The 27,327-nt window shown below is 36.2% G+C and overlaps 2 protein-coding genes across 2 annotated transcripts; one reads left to right on the forward strand and one right to left on the reverse strand.

Moving 5' to 3' along the window:
* Positions 1-764: 764 nt before the first annotated feature.
* On the reverse strand, positions 765-15,321 carry LOC127497317 (protein crumbs homolog 1-like). Its single transcript, XM_051865717.1, has 8 exons — positions 14,660-15,321; positions 13,166-14,113; positions 10,051-10,601; positions 8,772-8,951; positions 6,641-7,542; positions 6,481-6,522; positions 2,789-2,911; positions 765-2,178 (listed from the first exon to the last, which is right to left on the reverse strand). Exons 1-8 carry the CDS (start codon positions 14,706-14,708, stop codon positions 1,926-1,928), a joined length of 3,048 nt encoding a protein of 1,015 aa, XP_051721677.1. The 5' UTR covers positions 14,709-15,321; the 3' UTR covers positions 765-1,925.
* Positions 15,322-15,939: 618 nt separating this feature from the next.
* Positions 15,940-26,846, forward strand: zbtb41 (zinc finger and BTB domain containing 41). The gene is made up of 11 exons (XM_051865571.1): positions 15,940-16,080; positions 17,097-18,331; positions 19,186-19,393; positions 21,575-21,644; positions 21,780-21,927; positions 22,037-22,166; positions 22,289-22,384; positions 24,335-24,441; positions 25,032-25,137; positions 25,293-25,381; positions 26,057-26,846. Exons 2-11 carry the CDS (start codon positions 17,134-17,136, stop codon positions 26,665-26,667), a joined length of 2,763 nt encoding a protein of 920 aa, XP_051721531.1. The 5' UTR covers positions 15,940-16,080; positions 17,097-17,133; the 3' UTR covers positions 26,668-26,846.
* The last annotated feature ends 481 nt before the right edge of the window (positions 26,847-27,327 follow it).

The raw sequence follows: 27,327 nt of genomic DNA on the forward strand, positions 1-27,327 counted from the left end.
GGTTGCCAAAGTAAACGTAACTGTGCAATTTGAGTGGGTGTTCAAATTGAAGTTTGGTTTGGGGAAGCAGACGTGCTTTTAAACTTTGACCATGTCCTTGGTGATTAAACTCACATGTATGGAACCTGACTGACAGTCCAGTCAGCCTCGCATCCAGTCATTCAGGTTTTTTTTTGAATGAATCCACACCAGGTGCCATTTAAAGAAATATAATCTGAAAAATCTTCAATTTGACCCTCTTTTGCAAAAGTTTAAATGTCAGATTTCAACCATTTCTAAAAGATCCTTCTAAATGTGTTTTTGCTGTTTCTGGTGCTTATCGAACACCCAACAATGAAAAGCAAACATAACTTCATGCGAACTTGTTTTTCTGAAGTGTCTCTATTTACCTGAGTATTGCGGAAATCCAGTTCAACTACTGGTCAGCCATACGAGGAGTGAGTAGAATATTTACTAATTTGTTATTTTATGGCCAATGTTTGCCCTTCGTTTCCTTTTAAGCAAGAACTGCAAACATTTACCATAGTCTCTTTTAATCTCTTTGATATTCTGATCTAAAAAAAAATAAAAATAAAAAAAACAGCCGTTCAACAATCAACGCAGACATTTAAATGGAGTTTGAAACCTATTGTCAATCTCAAATTCATAAGCAAAACTAAAATTAAAATATACACAGCTGCTGGATAGAAAATATATTACCATAGTTTATTTAAACTAAATCACAAAAATATTGATGATCCTCTTATTTTTGCGAATAGTTTAATAGATTTGCAAAACTAAATCTTCTATATGGGGTAAAATAATGGAAAGCTGATAGGGTTACATATTTACTTCAAAAATGAAAATTAAACATCAAAATAAATTCACAAATCAGAACACCAGTTGAGAAAAAAAGCATTTAATGATGGGATTAAAAATCTGCTTTTCTTACCATCAGAATATGACAAAATAATTTAACAGTGGGCTTCATATATACTATGATTAACTGCAAACTTTTGTAGTGTTTTGTACTCTTTGAGAAGTTATGAGAAACATTTTGAGAACATTTTCAAAAATAGATATTTATGAGGAAAAGGAAGGCACATGGAAAGCCTTTTATTGTCAGATGCTATAATGTGAACAGATCTGAGTTGTTTTATATCAGTATTATTAGAGGATACCATTCTAGAATAATTTTCATTTTCTCTGAATTATTCAGAAGCTGCAGTTTATATATATCAGTTTTCTCATTGAATGATTCCTAAACTACATTTGATCTGGAAAACCAAGGTTTATGATTACCCATAATGATCTCTAATAATATTAAAACGGGAGCTATTATGACCTATATTATGATAATTGATTTTTTTAAAGTTTTATTTTTTACATATTTTACATTACTGCAGCACCTCTCTTCCAAGTCTGTCAGTAACGCTCTGTTTAGTTCCTGACTCTATGAAGCCCCTCCTTCTTAAAAAAGTGCAATGAGCTCTGAATGGTCGGCTGGATCAGTTAGTTGTGATTGGTCAGCCACTTTGAGCGTGTTTCAGAAATGTTACGCCCCTTATCATAACCGTGAGTTTCAACGCACTACTAACTCAACTCGTCCAGGCCTCGTCCCCTTTACTTGCGTATGCCTTGGGCGGGAATTATTTAAATCAGGAATATTGTGACGTGTTCATTCCCGGAAGAAAACAATCAAGGTGTTTCAGGGAGTTCAGAAACAGTGATTATTGATATAGAAAATAACTCCCTTTGGGGTGAGTTTGTGCTTTGTAACTTTGCAGACCTTTTTCATGCTCTAACAGCAACATTACACACTAAAAGTTGAAAATGGAAAAAAAAAGCATAATAGGATCCCTTTAAAGGCCTTCGCGTATTGTGTCCATTCAACATCACCCCACATCTTCCTCAGAATCCTCAGGATGTCTGAGAAGGAATTGTTTTTAGTCATCATTGGCTGCGTTCCATTCAACCTCTGGGTCATCATCTAAACGCAAAATGAGGTATGACAACAGCTGGAAGATGTTCTGCCACAGGAGGAGGAACACATAAACGTAGAAGTCACTGACATCAATCTGACAGTGATCACCTGCAAAGCTCATCTCGCACACACACTGGAACCTGTTGATCAGGTTACGGCAGAAACCTCCATTAAGGCAGGGGTCAGATGCACATTCATCCAGCTCCAGCTCGCACCTGTCAAAGAAAATCAGTCATCTCAGATGGAAAGATTGACACAGTGAAGGGCAGCACTATAAGGCCATCTTACAGCACATTACAAAATATAGGCAGAAAAACTAGATTTGCCATTAAGTCTGATTGCAGAGAGAAATAATAGCACACTTCTCATCAATGAGCTGCACTTTGAAGTGTTATTTATATCTGCAGTACAAATAGTGCAGGACTTCTTATGTGCCAGACTTTAATACTTAGGGTTAGGGATTTATTCAAGTATTACAAATAATAATAGCTTTGCTATAGCTAAGGCGGCATTGAATGCACCCATTCAAAATTCACCGCCATACAAAAGCTTGGGGTCAGTAAGATTTTTTTAAAAGTAAATAATACTTTTATTCAGCAAGGATGCATTAAATTGATGAAAAGTGACTGTAAAGATGTATAATTTTACCAAAGTTTTTTAATTCAAATAAATGCTGTTATTTTGAATTGTCCATCAAAGAATCCTGAAAAAATAAATGTATCACCGTTTTCGACAATTTTTCACGAGCACCAGACTAGAATATTAGGTTTTCACCTATTCACTGTGGTATCACACAAATGAACCTCTGTGGTTTAATATTCTTACCATTGTCCAGTGAATCCAGGTAGACATTCACAATTATCCTCTACAGAGGAGCAATTCCCACCATTGAAGCAACTATAATTCCATCTCTCATTCCCACAGAAAGACACAGGAAGCTTAGGGTATCTAGAAAAAAATGTGACAAAAGGATAAGGCTTGGTACAGACTTCATTAAGACTTAAGACAGTTCTATTAAAGGGCTAGTTCACCCAAAAATGAAATTTCTGTCATTAATTACTCCCCTCTTATGTCGTTCCACACCTGTAAGATCTTTGTTCATCTTCAGAACACAAATCAAAAAAATATTTTGATGAAAGTTTTTTGTTATCCTCCATTGAAAGCTACGAAATTGGCACATTCAAGGTCCAGAAAAGTAGTAAAAAACATTGTTAAAATAGTCAATGTGACTACAGTGGTTCAACCTTATGTTATGAAGTGACGAGAATACTTTTTGTGCACAAAAAACAAGTTTATTCAACAATTTCGTCTCTCCCCATCTCTCCTCAGCTATGCTATTTTTGTTGCAGCTTCCAGGTTCTACGTCCGAACAACGGCTCAATATTGGCCTTCACGTGAGCAGCACGAGACATGCGTGTGATGCTGACGCAGGAGCCGGCCAATAATGAGCCGGCGTTCGGACATAAACAAGGAAACGCAGCACTGCGCCAACTGCTTAACAGACTGACAGGGAAGAGGAAAAATCGTTAAAGTCATTATTTTTGTTTTGTTTTTGTGCACAAAAAGTATTCTCATCGCTTCATAACATTAAGGTTGAACCACTGTAGTCAAGTCGATGGTTTTAATAATGTCTTCAGTACCTTTCTGGACATGGAATGTACTGATTCCGTTGCTTTCAATGGGGGATAAAAAAAACCTCTCGGATTTCATCAAAATATCTTATTTTGTGTTATGAAGATGAACGAAGGTCTTACGGGTGTGGAATGACATGAGGGTGAGTAATTAATGACAGAAATGTCATTTTTGGGTGAACTAACCCTTTAAGTCTTACAGCCTGTTCACACCAAGAATAATAACTTTAAAGATAACTATAACAAAAACTATAATAGCATCCACACCAGCGCACAATATCTTTCTGTTTATTATTAGTGCATACTGCAGTTATGTTGTCTGCCTCTTTAAATGCTCGAGCTCTTTAAAGCAGGAGGGATTCTGATTGGCTGATCAATGTTTTTATCTTTCATCAACTGAAAAAAATTGTTGTGAAATTGATTCCAACAATATCGTTCCTCTGTTCTGTTATTGTTATAGTTGTGGTGTGGACTCCGCTATTCTTTTACATTAAGAGTGTTTTTAATCTATATACAGTGCCACTTGAAAGTTTGTGAACCCCTTGCAGAATCTGAAAATGTGAAAAATTTTAACAAAATAAAAGAGATAATACAAAATGCATGTTATTTTTTATTTAGTACTGTCCTGATTAAGATATTTTACATAAAAGATGTTTACATATAATTCACAAGACAAAAAAATAGCTGAATTTATTAAAATGACCCCATTCAAAAGTTTGTGAACCATTGATTCCTAATACTGTGTGTGGTTACCTGGATGATCTACGACTGTTTTTTTGTTTTGTGATGGCTGTTCATGAGTCCCTTGTTTGTTCTGAGTAGTTAAATTGCCCAGCGTTCTTCAGAAAAATCCTCCAGGTCCTGCAGATTCTTCAGATTTCAAGCATTTTTTGCATATTCCAGCAGTGACTGTATGATTTTGAGATCCATCTTTTCACACTGAGGACAATTGAGGGACTCAAACACAAATATTAAAAAAGGTTCAAACATTCACTGATGCTCCAAAAGGAAACACGATGCATTAAGAGCCGGGAGGTGAAAACTTTTTTAATTTGAAGATCAAGGTAAATTGTACTTAATTTGTCTCCGGGAAACATGTAGGTATCTTCTGTTGCTTCCAAAGGGCAGTACTAAATGAAGAAAATTGATATTTAAACAAAATAAGAAAAATTTGGACATCTTTATCCTGTTCAAAAGTTTTCACCCCTGACTCTTAATGCATTGTGTTTCCTTCTGGAGCATCAGTGAATGTTTGAACCTTTTTTAATAGCTGTGTTTGAGTCTCTCAGTTGTCCTCAGTGTGAAAAGATGGATCTCAAAATCATTCAGTCACTGCTGGAAAGGGTTCAAATATGCAAAAGATGCTGGAAATCTGAAGAATCTGCAGGACCTGGAGGATTTTTCTGAAGAACAGAGCTCAGTTTAACTGCTCAGAGCAAACAAGGGACTCATGAACAACCATCACAAAACAAAACAAAAAAACAGTCATAGATCATCCAGGTAACCACACACAGTATTAAGAATCAAGGGTTCACAAACTTTTGAACGGGGTCATTTCAATAAATTCAGCTATTTTTTGTCTTGTGAATTATATGTAAACATCTTTTATGTAAAATATCTTAATCAGGACAGTACTAAAAAAATAACATGAATTTTGTATTATCTCTTTTATTTTGTTAATTTTTCACATTTTCACAGATTCTGCAAGGGGTTCACAAACTTTGAAGTGGCACTGTATCATTATTGTTATAGTTGTTATAGTTATCATTATTTATTCTCATTTCTAAAGCATAATAAAGCAAAAAGTAACAATTCTGAGCAACCAGCCTTAACAGGTAGCATACTCTAAATGTTTATTTTAAATTACACATTAAACAACCAGACATATCACTGAAATAGATGTATTAAATAGAACACATCCCCTGTAACTATGACAGTAAAAAACAGTCAGGGAAGCGGCCCGCATTTTTCTAGCCAATCATAAATGCCCTCTGCTGTCAATTACTTTGCTTGTTCGGGTTTGCTAATATTGGTTGGCAAGGGTTTTCAAACTTGTAGATGCCAAGGAAAAGGCAGCTATACATTTAAAAAATAATTTATACTGATAAGACTGATATTATAAAAAACAAACTGTCCTTTAAATTAAATAATTGCCTTTTACATAGAGTGCAACATTTGGGTTCCGGAAGTAAAAACTGATAGATTTTTTTATCTGATTGAAATGACTTCAATCTGATTGAAAAATTTATTATTAATGGTATGTTTATAGACAGACATACCATTCAGAGGTTGTTAATCGATAGTATATCATTTCATTGAAGCCATCTGTTTGCATTATTTCATCTTACTTTAAAAATAATCGTGTTTAACAGTGAACTTCATGGTGAAAAACTACATTACCCATTATGCTGTGTATAGAAGATTCCACCAATCAGAGTCGTGACAAACAAATTGCATCCAAAGAGTTCTAACCCACTCCCATGTTCTCAAAATACTTAAAAATGTGTGCGTGTGTGTGTGTGTGTGTGTATGTCTATATATATATATATATATATATATATATATATATATATGTGCCTGCATATTTTTCAACAAAAAATTAAATAATTAGTTTTATATTTCACCATCGTTTTTAATTTATGTCATTTGCTTCATGGGATTGCAGTTCTTTTCATCATTAAAGCTGTGAAGTACACAGTCTTATATTGTCTTTTCGACCGATTTTCAAATATTTTTTTCTTCAAATCAAAGTTTGTAATGTTGTGATTCATTTTGTAGCTGGTTGGCTTGGTTCATTGCATATAACGCTTCAATGAAAACGTTCTGACCTCGAAAACCCTTTGGCTTACAGCACCTTTAATACATATTATAAGAAATTAAACTCACGGAAACCTGTCGATATACCATGGAAGTTCTGGAACTCTCTCCCTGAAACAGAAATGGAATTTAACATGCAAATATCTAAGAATGTCAACATTTCAAGATATTGCTGAAGAACTCATGTGTCGAGATGCATCTCAGGGGTGAGCATGGGAAACATCTTCACCTGCAGAAAGGTCCTGTCGTGTTTCTCGGACAGAGACATGCGTAGCGTTTCAGTCCTCTTAGGCATGTTCCGCCATTGCTGCACTTGTGATGGGCGCATACGTCCACCTCCAATTCACAGCGTCGGCCGGTGTAGCCTACATCACACGAGCACTCGTATCCTGCTGACACCACTCTGCAGGCTCCGTGAACACAAGGGTTTGAGGCACAAGTGTCTAGAGTGGATTCACAGCGTTGGCCATCCCAATCAGATGGGCAATGGCACTTGAAAAGGTCGAACAGATCTTCACAAACCCCTCCATTTTGGCAAGGGTCAGGCTCACAGACATTTGATCCCCAGCAGCCAAAGTAGGGAGTCCCAGAGGTTCTCAGAAAGTGCTCTTCCTGGGGCCTGGGAAGGTTCATCTCCATGTCGCTGTAATATGGTAATGCAAGTCCACCAATCTCCACTAAACCGAGACAGCCAGCAAAGTTGCCCTCCGAATTGGGTCCCAAACCCCCCAAGATGATGTCCACATCTTCTCTCAGGAAATCCAGATCTTCTGAGGCTGTAAATGAGATGGAGGGTTTCTCCCAGTGCTCATCCAGAACCATTCTCCATCTGGATGACTGTAAGGCTAGGCTGTCCATGCTGAAGTCTGCCCTGTGCCACTGTCCATCATTAACCACATCCAGACTGGTTATATACACATAGGAGGTTTGTTTTTCTCCCTGCAGCTCTAAAACCACGTGTCTGTCTTGGATGGAAATGGTAATAAATTGAGAATCCCGCTCAGCATGTAGTAGAGTCGCATTCTGCTGCCTGGTACGGAAATGTATTGAAATGCTGCTGAGGTATCGCTTTATTTTTCCATTGCCACGATAGGTGATCATGTGGCTGTCACTTCGGAGGCTGACATTGACCTGCACCTGCAAAGTGGGCAGGAAAAAAGCATCAGTGCTCTAGTTTTTTTCTGTTATGTCTTTTTATATTTTACTTTTCAAAATTACGGTATATTAATAATATTAACATGCATACAACTCACAAACAGAAATAAAAAGAGCATCTATTTCGCCAAAGCTCTTCCATTGCAAATATATAAATATATTTAACCAGAATCCTGATTCAAATGTCTCCTTTGCATATACTTCCATATTTATGCTTCCGTATCGTATTTGCCTTCAAAAGCTGTAATGTTTCACATTTTTTTACGTAAAAGTTTACTTACTTTAAAATGGATTAAACTGCTTTCTTGCAATGTTTTGTACCAGTGTAACAGTGTTATTTTAGTATCATTAAGATACTATTATTGTATTATTACTATGATACTATTATAAAGTTTTTTCTTTTTTTAATATTTCTATATAGTTTTTAATTTTTTTTTTTCGGCTTAGTTTTATTTATTTTAGTAAATCAAGTTAAACTAAATGAGGAATGAACTAGTTGAACTCTGCAACTAGTTTATATATATATATATATATATATATATATATATATATTATTTCAGTTAATGTTTCAGTTAAAGTTTTTATGGTTTCTTATAATTCCATGGGCATATTTATAAAGAATATAATTTTTTCTAGTTATGCTAAGCTCTAAAATACTTTATTGAGCAGAAATTATGTTTATATTCACCATAAAAAATAAAAAAAAAATCTGAAAAAGTCAGAGTCTAGAGTTATAGTTTAAAATTCTTCTAGTTATATTTAGTCACATGAATTTTCCACAGCTCATCTTTAATCATCTTAAAGATGATTAAATCAAAATGGATTTATAGGATCCTATGGGTGCTAACAGTTTCAGCAGACATGAATAAACAGACCCCTTTTTTCTTTTTACCTCCAAAGTATAAGCCCTGAGCACCATATTCAATTTCTCTAAGATCATGTGTGTATGTCATTAACACGCTCCAGTGCACTGTCTCAGGGCAGACGCATATGGCATGGCAAATCCAACAAAGGATAATCTTTCAAGGCTTTCATAAATCCTCTAGTATAGCTACACATGACAATTATTAATTACATAACTGAACTGAGGATAGGTAGATAGATGCCATTGATGTATTAATGCTTAGATTGTCATCAACATTTTCCATACCGCTTTTACTCAGAAAAATAGTTCAGATAAGGACAATTGCTCTTGGAACATTTACAAATTCATACTTACATTCAAAACCCTGACTGTGGGCTTGACACATGGCGGAGGAGGGACATGGAGACAGCTCACACCACTTGACTTCCTCACAGCGTTGCCCTGCCGTATTGGGTGGGCAACTGCATGTGAAATCATCCCACATGGGGTAGCACACACCTCCATTCAAGCAGGGATTGATCTAGAAGAGATACTCACAATCATTCATTACGGTACATATTGTCATTTTAAACAATAAAGATTTATTCGCATGTTAAAGACTCTACTGCCCCTTAAATTTTTACAGAATATTTTTTGTTTTTGTATTTTTTAATAGGAGTGTTTCTCAAACTCCCCTGAGGTCTGTCTCAAACAGCAAAAGGGTCTGAAGGATCTTCCTGAATTATGAACACTGTGAATTATGTAATAATTAATAATATATGAATATTTATCAAATAATTCATAATATTTGAAGTTTACAAAATATTCAAACATAATTAGAAAGTTAAGGGAAAAAAAAGTTTGGTTCAAGCAAAGCATCATTAGTCCTGAATTGTGAAAATTCTGAATGATGCAATTATTCATAATATATGAATATTCATTTATCAAATGATTCATAATATTTGAAGTTTACAAAAATTCAAACATAATAAACATATTTAGAAAGTTCAGCAAATTTCTAAAAGCTATGGCTCAAGTAAAACATTATTCAGAATTGTGAACATTGTGAATGTTGTAAAAATTCATAATACAAGAATATTTATAAAATTATTCATAATATGAATAGAGTTGACAAAATATTCAAAACTATTAAACATAGGGTTTGGTTGGAGTCAATTATTATTCTAGAATTTTAAATATTGTGAATGGTGTGATTCATATTATTTGAATATTTATGAATGTTTTGCATATTATTAAAAGGGTTCAGATGTACACAAATTCTGGTTCAACACTGTAAATGATGTAATTATTCATCATATTTGAATATTCATCAAATCATTCATAATATATACAAAACATTCAAACAAATACAAATATTGTTGCTGATAATGCAAATCGAGAGAGTGCTGATAATTGTTTCTGCTGTGAAACTGTCTGAATATTTTTTTTTTCCATGCCTGTCCATTATTTTGGTATCACCCTAAATGGAAGATAAAACCAAAATATACTATTACTGGTCACTTTTCATTTCAATCAGATCAACCTTTCCTGTCAATTGGACATTTTCTTAGTCAGAATAAGCTGCAAACTGGACCACACTAAGGCAGTACCGTAATCATGGATCTGTAAATGTTACTTACACTGCAGGAGTCATCTCCAGTACATCCGCGTGTAACGTTCAGCAAGCTCTCGAGCCTGTAGGAGCTCACCGGGACACTGACTGGGTAGAACTGCAGGCGTCTGCTATTTATACGGGGGTCTTGGATACAGCCCTTAAAGTAGCCCCCAAAGGCTAGCGATGCACGCCGATCCGGTAAGCCTCCCACATATACTGCATCCCCAGCCTGGACCAGCACACGACGGATAGGAATGCGACCTTGACGCTTAGCAGAGATAAACAGGGATAGGGATTCTGGTTCCACAAGCACAGTTATGAGGTGAAAGTGACCATCATTGACTGCTTCCCTTCCTAGCAGGCTTTCAAAGTTGTTGATTTGAACTTTGACCTTTCCATCCTCCAACCAGACACGGAGATACTGACTGGTACTGTTGGAGAAGACCAGGAGCAGCCCCTGTGAGCGGCGTGTACGAACGAACATGGACACGGTAGTACTGTCACCTGGGCTGTCATCCACTGTGAACATGGCGTAGCTCTCCAAATCTTCATTTCCAAACCTTGCAGCTACATACTCTATAATATAAAATATATAAAACATGTGCAGTTACAATATGTAACAAACAAAGTTAAATATAACAAAATGGAATATTTCTAAATATGGAGTAATAATTATTAATATTATTCAAAATATGTAATAATAATAATTATTAATATTATTATTATTAGCAGTATGTTATTAATAATAATAATAATATCAAATCAAATATAAGAAAATTGAATATTTCTAAATATACAGTTATAATTATTAATATTATTCAAAATATATTATTGTTGTTGTTAATGATAACAATAATAATATCAAATCAAATATAACAAAATGGAATGTTTCCAAATATAGAGGAATAATTTGTCATATAATTTCAAATATAGTGCTATTGATGATGATAATAATAATGATGCTGTTAATAATAATAACCATAATAATCAAAATAAAATGTGAAAGTCAAATGTAACAAAAGAAGTATTATTATTATTATTATTTATTATTGTTGTAATAATAATAATACAAACAGTCAAATATAACAAAATTGAATATTTCTAAATATAGTCATAATTATTCACATGATTCAAATTAATATGAATATTTTTATTATCATTATTAATACTAATAATAATAACAATAATCAAAATAAAATGTGACAGTCAAATATAACATTGAATATTTCTAAATATAGTTATAATTATTCATATTATTAAAAATATTATTATTATATACATTTTAATATTTCAAATATAGTGTTGTTATTAGTATTACTATTATTCATACTAATAATAATAACAATAAACAAAATAAAATGAGACAGTCAAAAGTAGCAAAATGGAAATAATTGTTTATTGGAAATAATTATTACAACCACCACAACAATAATAAATAATAAAAATATATTTATAATAATTAATAATAAATAAATTATTACAAATATATATTTTTATTATTGCTGTTGTGGTGGTTGTAATATAATAATAAGACAAAGTCAATTTTGACTAAATGGAATGTTTCCATTAAATCAGTTTCAAATAAATCATAGATGGCTACTTTCTTGTCAGGATAAGTCTGATTTAAAGTTAGCATGGATTAAATACGCCTGTTTATATCACGTTTCTTTAATCCACAGTTCAGGTGTGGCAGTTCAGTCCTTCTGCTTTGGCATGTGTGTGAGTGTATGTCTGGGTGTTTCTGTTTTATTTAGCGCTCTAATCTCATTCTATGTCTTGAGACTAATTTTGACCCTCTGAGGGGAGCTACATTTAGATTCTTTGCTAAGCAGTGTAATGAGTGACGTTGTTGTAGAGATAAATGGTGATCAGGAAAGTTGAATATTCACTTAAAATGTTTTAAAATTGTATCTTGGTTTAAGCAGAAATAGGCTACTTTAAATAGTATTAGGATTTGTAGCTCAACCATCAGTATTTGGACACTCAAGCCACACTTAAAATGTGTAAATGTTATTGCATACATCAAAATAAATGACACAAGCACACTTTTACAGAAGTTTGGGGTGTTTTAAATCCAAACTCGGTCCTGGAGGGCCACTGTTCTGCAGAGTTTAGCTCCAACTTACCTCAACACACCTGCCTGGAAGTTTCTAATATGCCTAGTAGACCTTGATTAGTTGTTCAGGTGACTTTAATTGGGGTTGGAGCTAAACAGTGGCTCTCCAGGACCCCGGTTTTAAATGATACACTTTCAAATGAACACTTTCTGGTTTCAACATTAATGGAACAAGTTTATATGTGATGAACAACACTCTGTTAGGTCAACTGTGTGAACTTGAGGAGAACTGACTTCATTCATCCACTAAAAATCACTGCAATACCAAAAAAAACATCATTGCAAAGTGAAGTCAGTTCTGTGAAAGAAGAATCTGTTCTTTTGAATTTGCATTTTGTATCTACTTCAATGACATTTTAAAATGTGATTAAAAGAAGCCATATTTTGCCCTTTCACAAAGACTTGATTTTGTTTTGGGGATCTACTTGAATAGGTATTCATGATTGATTTTTTTAAAAAATATATATACATATTTTACATTATTGCAGCACATCTTTTCCTGTTTGTCAGTAACATTCTGTTTAGTTATTATTAAGCCCATCTGTTTAGTCCCTATGAAGCCCCCCTTCCAAAAAGTGTGCTCAGATTGGTCAGCTGGACCAGTGTGCTGTGATTGGCCAACGTTTTGGAAATGTCACACCTCTAACCATAACCGCGAGTTTGTTTCATAACACTAACGCAACTCAAACAGGCCGGAGTATGCCTTGGGCAGGAATTATTTAAATGAGGAATATTATGACGAGTACTTTCTCAGAAGAAAACTCAAGACTACAATCGAGGCGTTTAATGGAGTTCAAAAACAGTGCTTACTGATATAGAGAATAACGCCCTTTGAATTGATTTTGTGCTTTGTAACTTTGCAGACCTTTTTCATGCTCTAACAGCAATATTACACACTAAAGAAAGGTTTTTTGAGTGTCTAAATCCACAATTCTGTTCATCCTATATGAAGTCCAACCCATAGCTTTTTAGTAATAAAAACTGTAAACTAGTAAACTGGAGTAGAATTAAAAAACGATCATACCATCTAAACAGTGCTCGCCCTCATAAGGCCGATGGCATTCGCAGCTAAAACTCCTCCATCCTGCCTTGACACATCTGCCTCGGTTCTGGCATGGGTTTTCCTTGCATTGGTCCCAGTCACTGCAGTCCTGTTTCACATTAAATTGCTTAATGGGAGCCCTCGGTCCCAATCCAGGCACCACTATGCGCGAATCCAACCACACATCCCTCATACATCCCAGAAAGCTTGAAGCAGTCCCTTGCTCTTCTCTTCCACCTATGTAGAGATTCTGGATCACAGTCAACTCTGATAGACCTGAACCCAATTCGGGCTCTGCTTTATCTATCTGTACTTCCATGTTACAGGTGTCTCCAGGACAAGACGGGTCTCTAAGACTCAGCCCAAACATGCTGTTGTGCAGTGAGGCCTTCACCGTGTGCCAGCGGCCATCAGAAACCATCCCCGGGAGCTCTAGAAGAATGCTTTCGGTGTCCTGGGCTCTCTGCAACGTATGCCGTAGTCTTCCATCCACTAACTCCAGCGTAAGAAGCTGATCTTCAACTTGGCACTGGAGCAGAGTGGCCACTTCCTGCAGGGTGCGAAAACTCAGAGTGACATTCAAGGGTTCAAAAGCATTAGTGAGGATGGTCTGGACCTGCATAAATCCACTTTCTTCAAAAGAGAAGGTGGTGGATGTCTGGCACTTTGTTCCAGTGAAGCCCTCAGGGCAGATGCAGCTGTATCGATGTCGTCCTTTGTCCAGGTATGGATAGCAAGTGGCACCGTTCTGGCACCAATGACGCTCGCAGCCAAGCAGGACTACCGTGCAGTATGGACCCCCATAGAGGTGTCCATTATAGCTCTCTTGGGAACATTGACATTTGTATTGTCCATCCTGATTCACGCACACACCACCATTCATGCACGGGTTTATATCACACCCATTAATATTCTCCTCACTGGAGACTCCTGAGGCAGAGAAGAAACAGGTTTCAAGACTTTTCATTAACATAATCAACAAACATCACATTCACTCAAAACTGGAAATGTCATCATTTACTCATCCTTCATGTCGTTCCAAACCTGTATGGCTGTATTCAACCTGTTGTTTTGGACCCCATTGACTTTCATTGTGAAGACAAAACTATCATCTTTATTAGTCATTCAAGTTTGGAACGACATGAAGATGAATGATAATAAATGATAACAGAATTTTTGTTTTTGGGTGAATTTCCCCTTTAAATGTTTTTCCCCATTACACATTATGTTTCTGAGCATAACAATTTGAGTGAGAAAAAAATTATAACGACAGCATTACTGTAAAAAACAACTTTCATTTTGTTAGACAAACACTATTTTAGGTTTATTGAACTATTGAATGTAGAAAAGGTTCAATATAGTAGGCCATTTGGTATGACCAACTTAAAATAACCACAATAACCTTCTACAAAAAGTACGCACAAGCAAGTTTCTAATGTAATCCAGAACTATCCCACAAAATAAAATTGTCATTACCTGCATACAGCAACAGTATCATCCAGAAAGATATAGCCGCTCTTGACATGATTTTAGTTGTAAACAAAGTAAACAGGCAGGAGACCTAAACCAAGCTCTGAAGTGGACAGGGCAGCACCATTACCGCCAGAGACTTCCTTAGCTCGTCTTCATTCATCTGTGTTTTGGACTGACTGGCTTCTCAGTGGGTTCACTGCAAGCCTTGGGATTATGGTAATGCACTTACATGTGTAATGAACTGGTGTGAGGCCAGGGGCAGGTCCTAACGGCTAATCTGAGAGACTCACGCATCCTCACCTTATGGACTTCAAATGCAGCTCTGATAAGACAGATCTGAATGCAGTTATCAACAAATCTTAGACAGTAGAACACTACTATTATAAAGCCATAATCCAGCATTTAGATTTTAATGAAGATTATTTTAAAATTATGAGTTCCTGAACGTCCAGCGTTCCCGGTGAATACGCTCCTGTCATAAAAAGTTAGCCTACTCAAATGTATATTATGGTTTAAGGTAGGCCTACAGAATGTTATTTTGCAGCAAAAACGGTTTACCGCCACAGGCTGGATTTCTCAATGTTTTTCATTTGTATGTGAGAACAATGAAAAGAAGCTTTTAGCCTACCTGCTGCGACAAAGGTGTAATCAGAAGCGTGTTAGAAAAAAATAGCCTTGAACACCGGAGCGAGACAGAATCCTACTGGAACGTGACTGAGAAATCCAAAATTAACTCAAAGCATCCAAAGGGTGATAACTGTAAAGAAGCTAAAATATTGCTTAACATTTGGTCACTATATAGGCTTATTCCTATATAGAAAGTGTAAAATAATAAATGATGTTCGAACTTTTGACTGTTCGAAATTTTGTTAATTTAGTTTTATTTATTTGTTTATTTTACATGGATAATATAGTCTACATATTTCCATGGAACACGTCATATTCTATAAATATTAATAATTTAATAAAATATGTATATAATTAATAAATAATGACTGCATTTATACATTTTTACGTTTGTGTGCATTGTTGAACTTGAACCAGGAATTTCCATTCACCAAATAGGCAACTACATTACCCATAATGCTACGCTTCTTATGGACTACGTCGTTGCACATTCATTGTTATTAATATTATTATTATTATTTATAAATGAAAATAATACATTATTAACTTTCATTAAATTAGAAGTTTTACACAGAGGTTATTTTCGGAGGACGAATACTTTGTACATGTTAACCAATGAAACAGGAAGACGTTTCGCCTTTAGCCAATGACAAAACAGTTTGTTCAGACGTTGGAACCCTGGACGATGGAAAAAGGACACAATACGCGTCTTATAATCTTATAATTTTGTTGTTTGTATACAAAGGCAAAATAAGAGACCTCTTCAAAACACCACCGCATGTTTAATCTTTTTAAAGGTAAGACTGGAAATGAGAAACAAGTCGCTCTTCGTAGTTTGCCATGGGCCATTTTAGGGTCGTTTGTCAGCGCACTCCTGTTCTGGAGGGGCCCTGTGGGAGCATGACATAATGGGGGGCCGAAAGGGGTAGTTCACTTCAGATTTGCATTGTTCTCATTCGCAGCGGAATGTGTGTACAATGTAATGCATGCTGACCATGTTGTAATTTGTTTGTTTCGTTTGTGTCATTTCCTCACCCAGTGCAAGACTGCAAGCAAAACGTCATCATATATGGCACTGTCAATGCTTCGTTCTGTCTGAAGTTACAGACTGCATGTCACTAACTCCATATATATGTTCATTCCTGTGACATGATTCTGTTATTTAGATTAATTCAACAAATGACTGCGCTGTTAAATGCATAAGCAACATTAATGGTTTAGTCAAAATTTGCTATTGGACAAAATATGTCCCACAATTTTACTAGCTATTAGTTTTGTTGTTGTTTCCACTTTGAAATAAACCAGAAATGAACACTAGTAGGATGTACTTAACACAAACGTGCAATTTATTTGTATTTAAAATGTATAGTTTCGACATTGTTTCCATTAAAAATTTATGCAAACAATTAAATAAATAAATAATAGTATGTATTTATTTTTTAAAATAAACAATATATATACTGACGGAAGGAATAGGTTAATAAAAGGTTCTGAAATTAATACGTGTGATATGTAAAATATGGTTTTCAATAGATGGAGGCAAAACCATCATATATTCTCAATTCATTCTTAATCCAGGTGAATGATTTAGCAATATTTATAAGAAATACCATGACAATCCACTTTTTTTTTTTTGTTTATAATTTAACAGTGTTCACAAATAATCATTGTTTAAAAAAAAAAAAAAAAATCATATTCTGTGGAAAAAAGTAGGAGGTTGTACTCCAATGTAATAAAATACCTATAAATGTATTAACAGTTTAATATGTTTAAAGTACTAAAGAATCAGTGTTTGTGTAAATCTGTTTTTCAGCTCTAAAAATGGAATTTTGGTGTTGAAAACCCTAAACATGAAGAAGAAAGTCAGTCCATCCCAGCAGTCAAAAGTGAAGGATATCAGTAGCAAAGAAACACAAGAGACAGCATGTGATGGGCCAACGCCGTGTGATGCCCGGAGCGATGTTGACGTGGCCAATAAAGATTCTTCACAGGAAAAGAGGCATCTGCAAATATCCCAAAGTGATGGCTGTTTCTTGAAGTTCTTGAACGAAGACCGTCAGAAACTGCCATCATTCTGTGACATAACTGTCACGGTCAGTGGGAAGATGTATCATGCCCACAAGGTGGTTTTGGCTTTTGGCAGTGGCTATTTTCATGCCAGATTTAGTGAAAACCCCGAACTGCACCATGTTACCATTGATAACATAGAGGGCTTCATCTTTGGACACTTGCTCAACTTCCTGTACACGTCTGAATTTGAAGTTTCAGAAAGCCAGATTCCTGCTCTGGCCGAGGCTGCTTGTTTTCTGGATATGATGGAAGCTGTAAATCTTTTAGCAAAGTGGGTGACTCCAGCTCAAGCTGATCAAGAAAGTGATGTTCAGCAGGTTCCACTGGAGACCCCAGATGTCCCGAATGTCCAAACTTCAGGAGGAGCCAAGTGCTCTTTTTGCAGTCGCACATTCTGCTACAAGAAGTCTCTGGAGAATCACCTGGCCAAGACGCACAGCGCTGGTTGCCATGTTGAGGAAGAGCAAAACCTGGCAATCACATCTGCGGCCACTACCCGCAGATCTGCCCGTCAGAGGAGGACCCCTGCTAAATTTGAGAGCCAGGAGAGTGGAAATGGCAACGTCCTGTCAGGAAAACCCAGTCAAAAAACTCCAAAGGATGACGATGCCACCTTTGAGGAGGAGGAGGAAGAAGAGGATGATGAAAGTGAGGAAGAGCAACAGAATGAGCAGGAAGAGCAAAGTAGTAAGGAGGGGCGAGAAGAAACTTCCACTGCTGTGGAGATGGAGGAGGCAGAAGGCGAAGACGATGAGAAGCAAGAGGAGGAACATGTGGCTGAACTCAGTAAGGCTGGAGAGCAGGCTGAGACCCAGAAGGAGACCGAACCGAGATCCAGTCATGCTGTTGAGGAGCAAAGCCAAGTGACGGAGGTCACCGGTCATGTCTTTCCTGAGGGACTTGCTCCCGTTGTGGTCCAGAACGCTAACAAAAAGACTCTAAAATGTCCCAAATGTGACAAGACCTTTGATCGCATAGGTGAGAACTATAATGTAAAGGCTGACGGATGTAATCGGTTACTTTTTTTGTCTTATCTTTTAATTTATTTAACAATACATTAATAATGCAGTTCATACACTACCGTTCAAAAGTTGGTAAGATTTTATGTTTTAAAAGAAGTCTCTTATGCTCACCAAGGCTGCAGTGAAACAGTAATACCGTGAAATATTATTAGTTTAAAACTTAACTATATTCTTACATGTTTTAAAATGTAATTTATTCTTGTGATGCAAAGCTGAATTTTCAGCATCATTTCAGTCTTCAGTCACGTTATCCTTCAGAAATTATTCTAATATGCTGATTTGATGCTCAAGAAACACTTCTTATCATCAATTTTGAAAACAGTTGAGCTGCTTAATATTTTTGTGGAATCTGTGATATTTTTTTCACCATTTTTTGATGAATAGAAAGTTTAAAAGAACAGCATTTATTTGAAATAAACCTTTTGTAACATCATAAATGTATTTACTATCACTTTTGATAAATTTAATGTGTCCTTACAGAATAAAAGTATTAAGTTCTTTAAAAAAAAAAAAAAAATCTTACTGACCCCAAAGCTTTGAATGACAGTGTGCATACTGTGACTTGATAACACCTCTTCTATGATGAGCATGTTTTTAATTTCTATATTAAAATTTATATTTGATATTTTTGGGGCATAAAGTCAAAAATGTTAGAGCGATACAACTGTCCTGATATCATAAGGAAGGCAGCAGTTTGCTTCTTTTCTTTTATTATTATTTGAATAAAAAGATTAATGCCATTTTTGTTGTTAATGTAATGTAATGTCAAACTTTGTCTCAGTCGCTGCTTTGCTTTTCCTCATTTTGTAGGTAAATATGAGAGTCACACCAGAGTACACACAGGAGAAAAACCTTTCCAGTGTGACATCTGTCTTCAGTGCTACTCCACCAAATCAAACCTCACTGTGCACAAGAAGAAACATGACAGTGATACACCCGTCCAGAGAAAAGAGCACAAATGTCCCTTCTGCAACAAGCTTCATGCCAGCAGGAAGACTCTCAGCAGACACGTGAAGAGGTGAGTGGGAATCCCGTCGCAATCACAAATTTTACAAAAAATGACAAACAAAACACAAAAATCAAAAGAAAGAAATTATAATTTTCCATGAAGAAAATAAAGCCTATTTTATGATGATTAAGATTGTTTTTGCATTGTGACAATTTCCAAGCCACAATTTCTTCCAGAAAACTGTTGAAATTAAAACATATTTTGGTATCCACACATACAGTATATATATAATATATATATATATATATATATATATATATATATGGCTTTGATGTGCAGCTAAACAAAACAAACAAAATCTGATGAATAATATATTAAATCTTAGGTAGATTCACAGAGAAATCCTAAAATGGCCTGGACAATATTATTGGCACCTTCTAGAAGTTAAAAATGATTCATTTCAAGCAAGTGATTCTTGTTCACTTTAAAATTGAACCCTCCTGTTCAATTCCACATATTCAGCCAGTTTGAATAGAGAAAATGAATCATCCTCCTGTTTTGTGTCACTATGTGTACTGCAAAGAGAATGGACAAAAGAAAGAAAACCAGAGAATTATGTGGTCAGAAACAAGATTATAGCCAAGCATGGACAATCTCAAGGCTACAAGCACATCTCCATAGACCTCAATGTTCCTGTTTTCATCACACATAATGTTATCAAGAAGTTTAATGCTCATGGCACTGTAGCCAACCTTACTGGATGTGGCCATGAGAGAAACCTTGATGCAAGATTGCAGTGAAAAATCTCTGACCTCTGCCACACTGATTCCACAGACCACCCCAACGTTGAGAATAATGGGCATTTCAAATTATAACATATGAACGAATTACCATGGACAATTTGGAAATTGTGTGTTCTTAATTGTCATGAAAATAATGTAAAACAAAATAATCCTAATGGTCTTCAAAATGGGCATCATTTTCTTCATGTAAAGTATCATTTTGGTTTTCTGTTGATATTGAAGTGAAATGTGACTTAAATCAGCACAATATGTTAAAGAAATGGTTCATACCAACTTTTCGCAGTATATCTTCTGTGGAACACAAAGGATGATATTTTGAAGAATGCCGGTAACCAAACAGTTTCGGTTCTTCCATTATATTTTTTGACCATACACTAGAAGTCAATAGGAACAAAAACTGTTTGGTTACCGGCATTCTTCAAAATATCTTATTTTGTGTTCCACAGAAGAATGAAAGTCATACAGGTTTGTAACGACATGAGGGTGAGTAAATGAATTATCCCTTTAAGAGATGGCTGTTATGTATTCTGTGTCTACTAAATGAATAAATGCATTTCCACAATTATTAACATTGTAAACGTAGTAAATCTTTAGCTGAGGGGGTAACTATAAATATCCAGCGTTAGCGTCAGTTCTGGCAGGTCACGTCAGTCAAGCTCACATCAGCTGACTCCCAGGTGACTTACATCTACGTATAGGAATATGACGCCTATCACGGCATTCATATATAAGCTCCTCAGTATTATCAGCAGTTATTGCATTTCTCAGGAGCTAATTACCCTCCTCCATCCCTAGCTCCTCCTCTCTTCAGTCAGGATTGGCCTTATGATTCCCCTGAATCAGACTAATTCTTGAAATATGTGTACATGTTAAATTATTGACATTAATTATATCTGCATATGTTGGTTCTGTTCTGTTTACCCTAAGGCTGCTCTCCCTGCTCTTATCCATGCTAGGCTGCATGGATGCGCAGGGAGTTCTTGCCAAGAACAGAACCATACCACCAATACAAACTCTATGCATTATCAATCATATTTGACGATAGTAGTACTGACAGAATTGACATCTTTCTCTTTTCTGACTGCTGTATTCGATTTTGTCCTCTTTTGAAAAGTTGTGGAACGCTATCATGGATTTTTTCTTTTGCTACTGGAGCAAATGGGAATACAAAAAAATCACCATTTTACAAATGTACCATCTATGATGACTTCTGCTTCTGAGAATCCTGGAAATGTCAAAAGGGTCCATTTTTCTGTTTTGTTTACGTTATGTTTCCTGTTCAGTTTATTCAGCCATCTATTGGAAAAATGTCTTTTCATTTAATTTGTTTTGCAAAGTCACTTGCTGTAGTTTCCAATACATTTTTAGAACTGTTGTTTTGATAATGAAATGCTTTGTTACCTTGCCTGAGTATATGACCAAAGTCCAACACATTGTCTGCTAATAGATTTCATCCTGACCACCTCCAGGAGTTTCTCACTCAGAAGAAGAAGAAGAGTGAAGGCTGGAAATGTGACGTGAGTTATTTGCCTTATGTATTTTATGCACTACATTCAAATGGCTACAAAATGCCTTGAAGTCGACATGAAATTCTGTTAGAAAATAATTTTACAATTGCCTGTATCATTTTTTTTCCGTCGCTGTATTTGTAGATCTGTCACAAGTCCTTCAGTCGTCGCCCCCATCTGGAGGAGCATATGATCTTACATTCACAGGACAAACCCTTCAAGTGTGCCTACTGTGATGACTACTTCAAGTCACGATTTGCCCGGTTGAAGCACCAAGAAAAGTTCCATTTGGGTAAAGCTTTACCATTTTTTTATTTCTTTTTTGTGGTAATGAACAGAACCAAAAGCTTGCATTGGACCCAGAGCGTTCCTTTAATGTTGACAAAATGTCCAATATCTAGGACCCTTTCCTTGTGACATCTGTGGTCGCCAGTTTAATGACACAGGAAACCGCAAACGTCACATAGAGTGCACACATGGGGGGAAGAGGAAATGGACCTGCTTTCTATGTGGCAAATCAGTTCGAGAGAGGTAAGATGCAGCTGTTATGCTTAAAACACTGATATTACCAAAACTGTATGCCAGCTGCCATAATTGTTGGATTTTTTATTCAAAAATAAACTCTCTCAGCTAATCTTTGAACATATTTTTAGGACAACCCTCAGAGAGCATCTGAGGATCCATAGCGGGGAAAAACCTCACTTGTGCAGCATCTGCGGACAAAGTTTCCGTCACGGAAGCTCCTACAGGTTTGTGAGAGTGCGGAACTACTGTATGTAAGATACATACAAGAAACATGATTCATGATTCTGTTTTCTATTTTAAAAATGTCATTTATTCTTGTGATGCAAAGCTGAATTTTCAGCATCATTACTCTAGTCTTCAGTATCACATGATCCTTCAAAAATCATTCTAACTGATGATTTGTTGACTAGAAACATTTCTTATTATTATCACATTAAGCAGTTATGCTGCTTAATATATTTGTGGAAACCATGATAAATTTTTGATGAATAGAAAGTTCCAAATGATAGCATTTATTATGTTAAGTACTGTATAATGCATCATTGAAAAACTGTACTAACCCCAAACATTTGAACAAGATTAAAAGTAATTGGATAGAATTAGGGATGGGCATTTTTGGCAATTTTTCATTTCGATTATCGACAGGTTTCAAAAACGGTTAATCGAGTACTCGGGGGGGTGGGGCATGGCCGTCATGGAGATAATGAAAATATCTGAAGACTGTTAGGAAAATGAATGTTAAAAATAAAAATATGACATGAAAACCTGTCTATGAAAACATGAAAACTTGATTAGAACAGTGCTAGATTGATTATGATGCAGCAATGTTATTAATAATGAAGCATCTAAAAGGAATAGCTGCCTGATGTGAGTGACGCCAATAAACCGTTCTATGACACATCCTATGATATTAATCAGATAACTATAGATACATAATATAGACGTAACATTACAACTAGTATTGGCACAAAAGGATGCAAATGCCAGTGAACTTTAAGTTACGCGCTATAGCGAGAGTGAGAGAGAGTGAGAGAGAGAGAGAGAGAGAGAGAGAGAGAGCCATGTTTATGGCAGATCTGTGCTTTATTTTAATCACATTATTAACTGATTCCATAAATCGCCTGTGCGTTTTCGAAGCAATGCGAATTATGCCATTGAACAACTATGACGAAAAATGCACTGCTTCATTATTATAACATCAGTATTTTTATCTTTATTTATTTTATTTTTTTTTTAAAAAAGAAACATCTAAAAGCAATATGACCATCTCAAATAACTCAGTCAATATCGGACATTGTATTTGAGCATGAAACTAAACATTGATATGCAGCGCATTCAGCATCTTAATAAATGTTGATATCCCGACCCAACGCATCCTATAATAGATTAATCAGATGTAGCTATTACAACTTTCATCTGCAAAAGGTTTGCGAATGCAAACGTGAGCTTGACCGAAAGTGTAATTCCGATTGTGCTTTAAGAAGTGTCACTAGGCTAATATTTCAGCAATAATTTGGATTCAATTTGCACTTTCTGATCAACCAAAATGTTATTTTACAGTTTGAAAATCACTGATGATTATTGCTAAATTGATTATGAATAGAATTTAAATGATATTTTCAGCACAAGATAAAAGCTTGGCGCTGCACAGCTTGCATTGAACTTTTCATCTATCTTGTCAAAGTGAAACTAGACATCACTACGTGACTTCGAGGCCATTCTCTCTCTCTTCTCACGTCTTTGGATGCATGCTGTGGAAAGCTAAACAATCAGAGCTCAGGGCGCCACCCAAAGTGCTGCTATAATCAATCAGGAGAAAAAAGAAAAAGTACATTTCAGTCATCGTTTACATGATCGATCGTCGCTGCCACGGTCGAGTACTCGAGTACTTGGTCGCTGTTGCACATCCCTAGATAGAACATTAAAGGGTTAGTTCACCCAAAAATGAAAATTCTGTCATTAATTACTCACCCTCATGTCGTTCCACACCTGTAAGACCTTCGTTCATCTTCATAACACAAATTAAGATATTTTTGATGAAATCTGAGAGATTTCTGTCCCTCCATTGACAATATCTTAATTTCTGTTCTGAAGATGAACGAAGGTCTTACAGGTGTGGAACAACATGAGGGTGAGTATTTATTACCAGTGCTGTTGTTTTGTCTATATTTTAGGCTTCACCTTCGTGTTCATCATGAGGACAAGCGATATGAATGTGAGGAATGTGGCAAAACTTTCATTCGCCATGATCATCTAAAGAAACACAAAAAAATTCATACAGGTATTTTTCAAATTCAAGTTCAAATGGACTGTCTTTTATGTAAACCATTGCATTTTTGTTTGTGGTCTTAGAAACCACAGATATAAATTATGAATAAATGCAAGAAATTTTAACATACTATGATTTCACATGCGAAGTTAATTCAAGGTGAAATAATTTCGCCTTCTGTTTGTCAGCCATCATATCTGGAGCGCTTCAGTGATGCCTTAAATGTCTAGATGGATGACTCACTAGGATTTAAAACTGTCGACCCAAAAATGAAAATTGTATTATCATTTACTCACCCTCATGTCGTTCCACACCTGTTTGTCTTTCTTCTGTGGAACACAAAATAAGATATTTTGAAGAATTTTGGTAACCAAAGAGTTTCGGTTTCTATTGACTATAAAATATAAAATGTAAAATGGTTACCAAAATGTACATTTTTGGATGCCCCTCATTTTGGACTATCCCTTCGAGGCTAAAAACAGTCAAATCCACCTTAAAACTATTAAACTATCTATATGAGATTCTTCATCCTGCTCATGACTGCTTTATGTGCTTTATAAGTGTGTTAAAGATTATAGTCTTGTAACGTTTTTTTTGTGTAGGGGAGAGAGCGCACCAGTGTGAAGAGTGTGGAAAATGCTTCCGACGTGCCGATCACCTGACTGTCCATTATAAAAGCATTCACCTGGGAGAGAAGATCTGGCGGAGGCATGTGAACACAAACACACACACCGATTTCAGAAACAAAAAACGTTTTTGTGATGATACATGTAATCTTTGTTATGCAATACAAAATAATGGCTGCAGTTGATGTTAGTTGTGTGAGATCTGTGATTTCATGATAATGCTCTATAATTTGACAGGTATAAAGCAGTAGTGCATCAGTGTCAGGTGTGCAAGAAAGAGTTCAGGGGGAAGACCAACCTCATGTCACATTTCAGAACACATTCAGGTAAAATACACTACCATATACACTTCTGTGTGAGACAAAATTCAATTTTAAAGAGTTTTAGTATCAGTACTACATTAAACTACTATATAATGTTGAATATAATGTATAATAATGCAATGGGGGAATATTTGTGGATCCAGATAATGCCAAATATCTTATGTTACCTGTAAAAATGGCCTACATTGTTTTAAATATATCTAGTCAGTGACAGAGTGCAAGCATACATTAGTCTAAAATAATTCTGTATTTTCATCTTCAGAATCTTGAATATTTTGGTTCTGGTGTCTCCATTGTCCTGTGCATTGGGTTACCAGCAACAAGTCCAAGCCTATTCACTTCCACCCCATTGTAATACCAAATTTAGCATTTTAATCAACAGTTCATTTTTTGTTACCTTTTACCATATGTCTTGGAGTATTGCAATAATATCGTATTGTGAGTTCAGTTTCGTGAATTGAATCGTGACATGAGGGTATTGTTAGACCCCTAGTTTTTACTAAAAAACTAGGGCTGTAACGATACCTTTTTACTGTCCTTTTGATCAAAAAATGCAGCCATGGTGAACGTGAGACTTTTTTCAAACTTTTGAACGGTAATGTACATTAAATCTTTAAGGACAAATTGTGGCATTTCTGCTACACAACTTTTTCTGATCAAATATTTTGCTGTCCTCAGGTGAGAAACCCCACCGGTGTGTGATCTGTAACCAGACCTTCCGCATCAAGAAGACTTTGACCAAACACATGGTCATTCACTCAGATGTACGTCCTTTCAACTGCCCGCACTGCAGTGCTACCTTCAAGCGTAAGGACAAGCTCAAGTATCACGTGGACCACGTGCACAGCACCCGCTTGCTCGACCAGCAACAGCAGAACCTGCCTGCGCCCCCCGCTAACAAGCTGACCGAGCCGTTGCCGTCAAACGAAACGCCCAAACCATACCACAACGCATCTAAGACTGTGCTGCAGAGCGTGGCGGCTGATGTTTGCGTTCCTGTGACACTCGTCCCCGTCCAGATGACTGAGGACACTGAGCTCGCAGTGCACGGTGCACCACATGGCGTCCTTCCAGCTGTGAGCCAGCAACAGCAGACTGGCTACCAGTCCGCCAGTGACCTAGTGTTCTTAGAAAAGTACACCCTCACACCTCAGCCAACCAACATAGTGCACCCAGTGCGGCCAGACCAGATGCTGGACCCTCGAGAGCAGTCCTACTTAGGCACACTATTGGGACTGGACTCAGCTACATCTGTACAAAATATGTCTAGTGCTGAACATACTCATTAATTCACAACATACACGTTGTTCTTCACATTAATTCCTTTTGGTCCTCACTCCTCAGTCTCTTTGTGCTGTTCTTAAAGGGTTAGTTCACCCAAAAATGAAATTTCTGTCATTAATTACTCACCCTCATGTCATTCCACACCCGTAAGACCTTCATTCATCTTCGGAACACAAATGAAGATATTTTTGATGAAATCCGAGAGGTTTTTTTATCCCATAGAAAGCAACGTAATTTCCATCATTCAAGGTCCAGAAAGGTTGTTAAAATAACATTGTTAAAATAGTCAACATAACTACAGCGGTTCAACCTTAATGTTATGAAGCGACGAGAATACTTTCTGTGCGCAAAAACAAAACCAAAATAATGACTTTATTCAACAATTTCTTCTCTATGCTGTCAGACTCATACACAATGAACTTAGTGCAGCGCTTCCGTGTTTATGTCCGAATGCTGGCTCAGTATTGGCCGGCTCCAGTGTCAACATCACGCATGCGTTGTGCTGCTCACGTGAACAGCCTCGGCCAATACTGAGCTGGCGTTTGGACATAAACACGTAAGTGCTGCACTGTGTTCACTGCGTCAACTGCATACAAGACTGACAGGGTAGAGAAGAGATTGTTGAATAAAGTCGTTATTTTTGTTTTGTTTTTGCGCACAAAAAA

This window comes from Ctenopharyngodon idella, chromosome 2 (genome assembly GCF_019924925.1).
Source record: "Ctenopharyngodon idella isolate HZGC_01 chromosome 2, HZGC01, whole genome shotgun sequence".
In the NCBI taxonomy this organism is placed as follows: domain Eukaryota; kingdom Metazoa; phylum Chordata; class Actinopteri; order Cypriniformes; family Xenocyprididae; genus Ctenopharyngodon; species Ctenopharyngodon idella.

Bases quoted from the DNA above. Each gene is read 5' to 3' on its own strand.
- LOC127497317 (XM_051865717.1), bottom strand. From the start codon at position 14,708: ATGTCAAGAGCGGCTATATCTTTCTGGATGATACTGTTGCTGTATGCA. The intron at 8,952-10,050 runs GTAAGTAACATT...TATCTCTTCTAG, and splicing joins CTGGAGATGACTCCTGCAGT to ATCAATCCCTGCTTGAATGG. The intron at 7,543-8,771 runs GTAAATGTTCCA...TTGCAGGTGCAG, and splicing joins TTGAATGTAAGTATGAATTT to GTCAATGTCAGCCTCCGAAG.
- zbtb41 (XM_051865571.1), top strand. From the start codon at position 17,134: ATGAAGAAGAAAGTCAGTCCATCCCAGCAGTCAAAAGTGAAGGATATC. The intron at 21,645-21,779 runs GTGAGTTATTTG...CTGTATTTGTAG, and splicing joins GTGAAGGCTGGAAATGTGAC to ATCTGTCACAAGTCCTTCAG. The intron at 22,167-22,288 runs GTAAGATGCAGC...ACATATTTTTAG, and splicing joins GGCAAATCAGTTCGAGAGAG to GACAACCCTCAGAGAGCATC.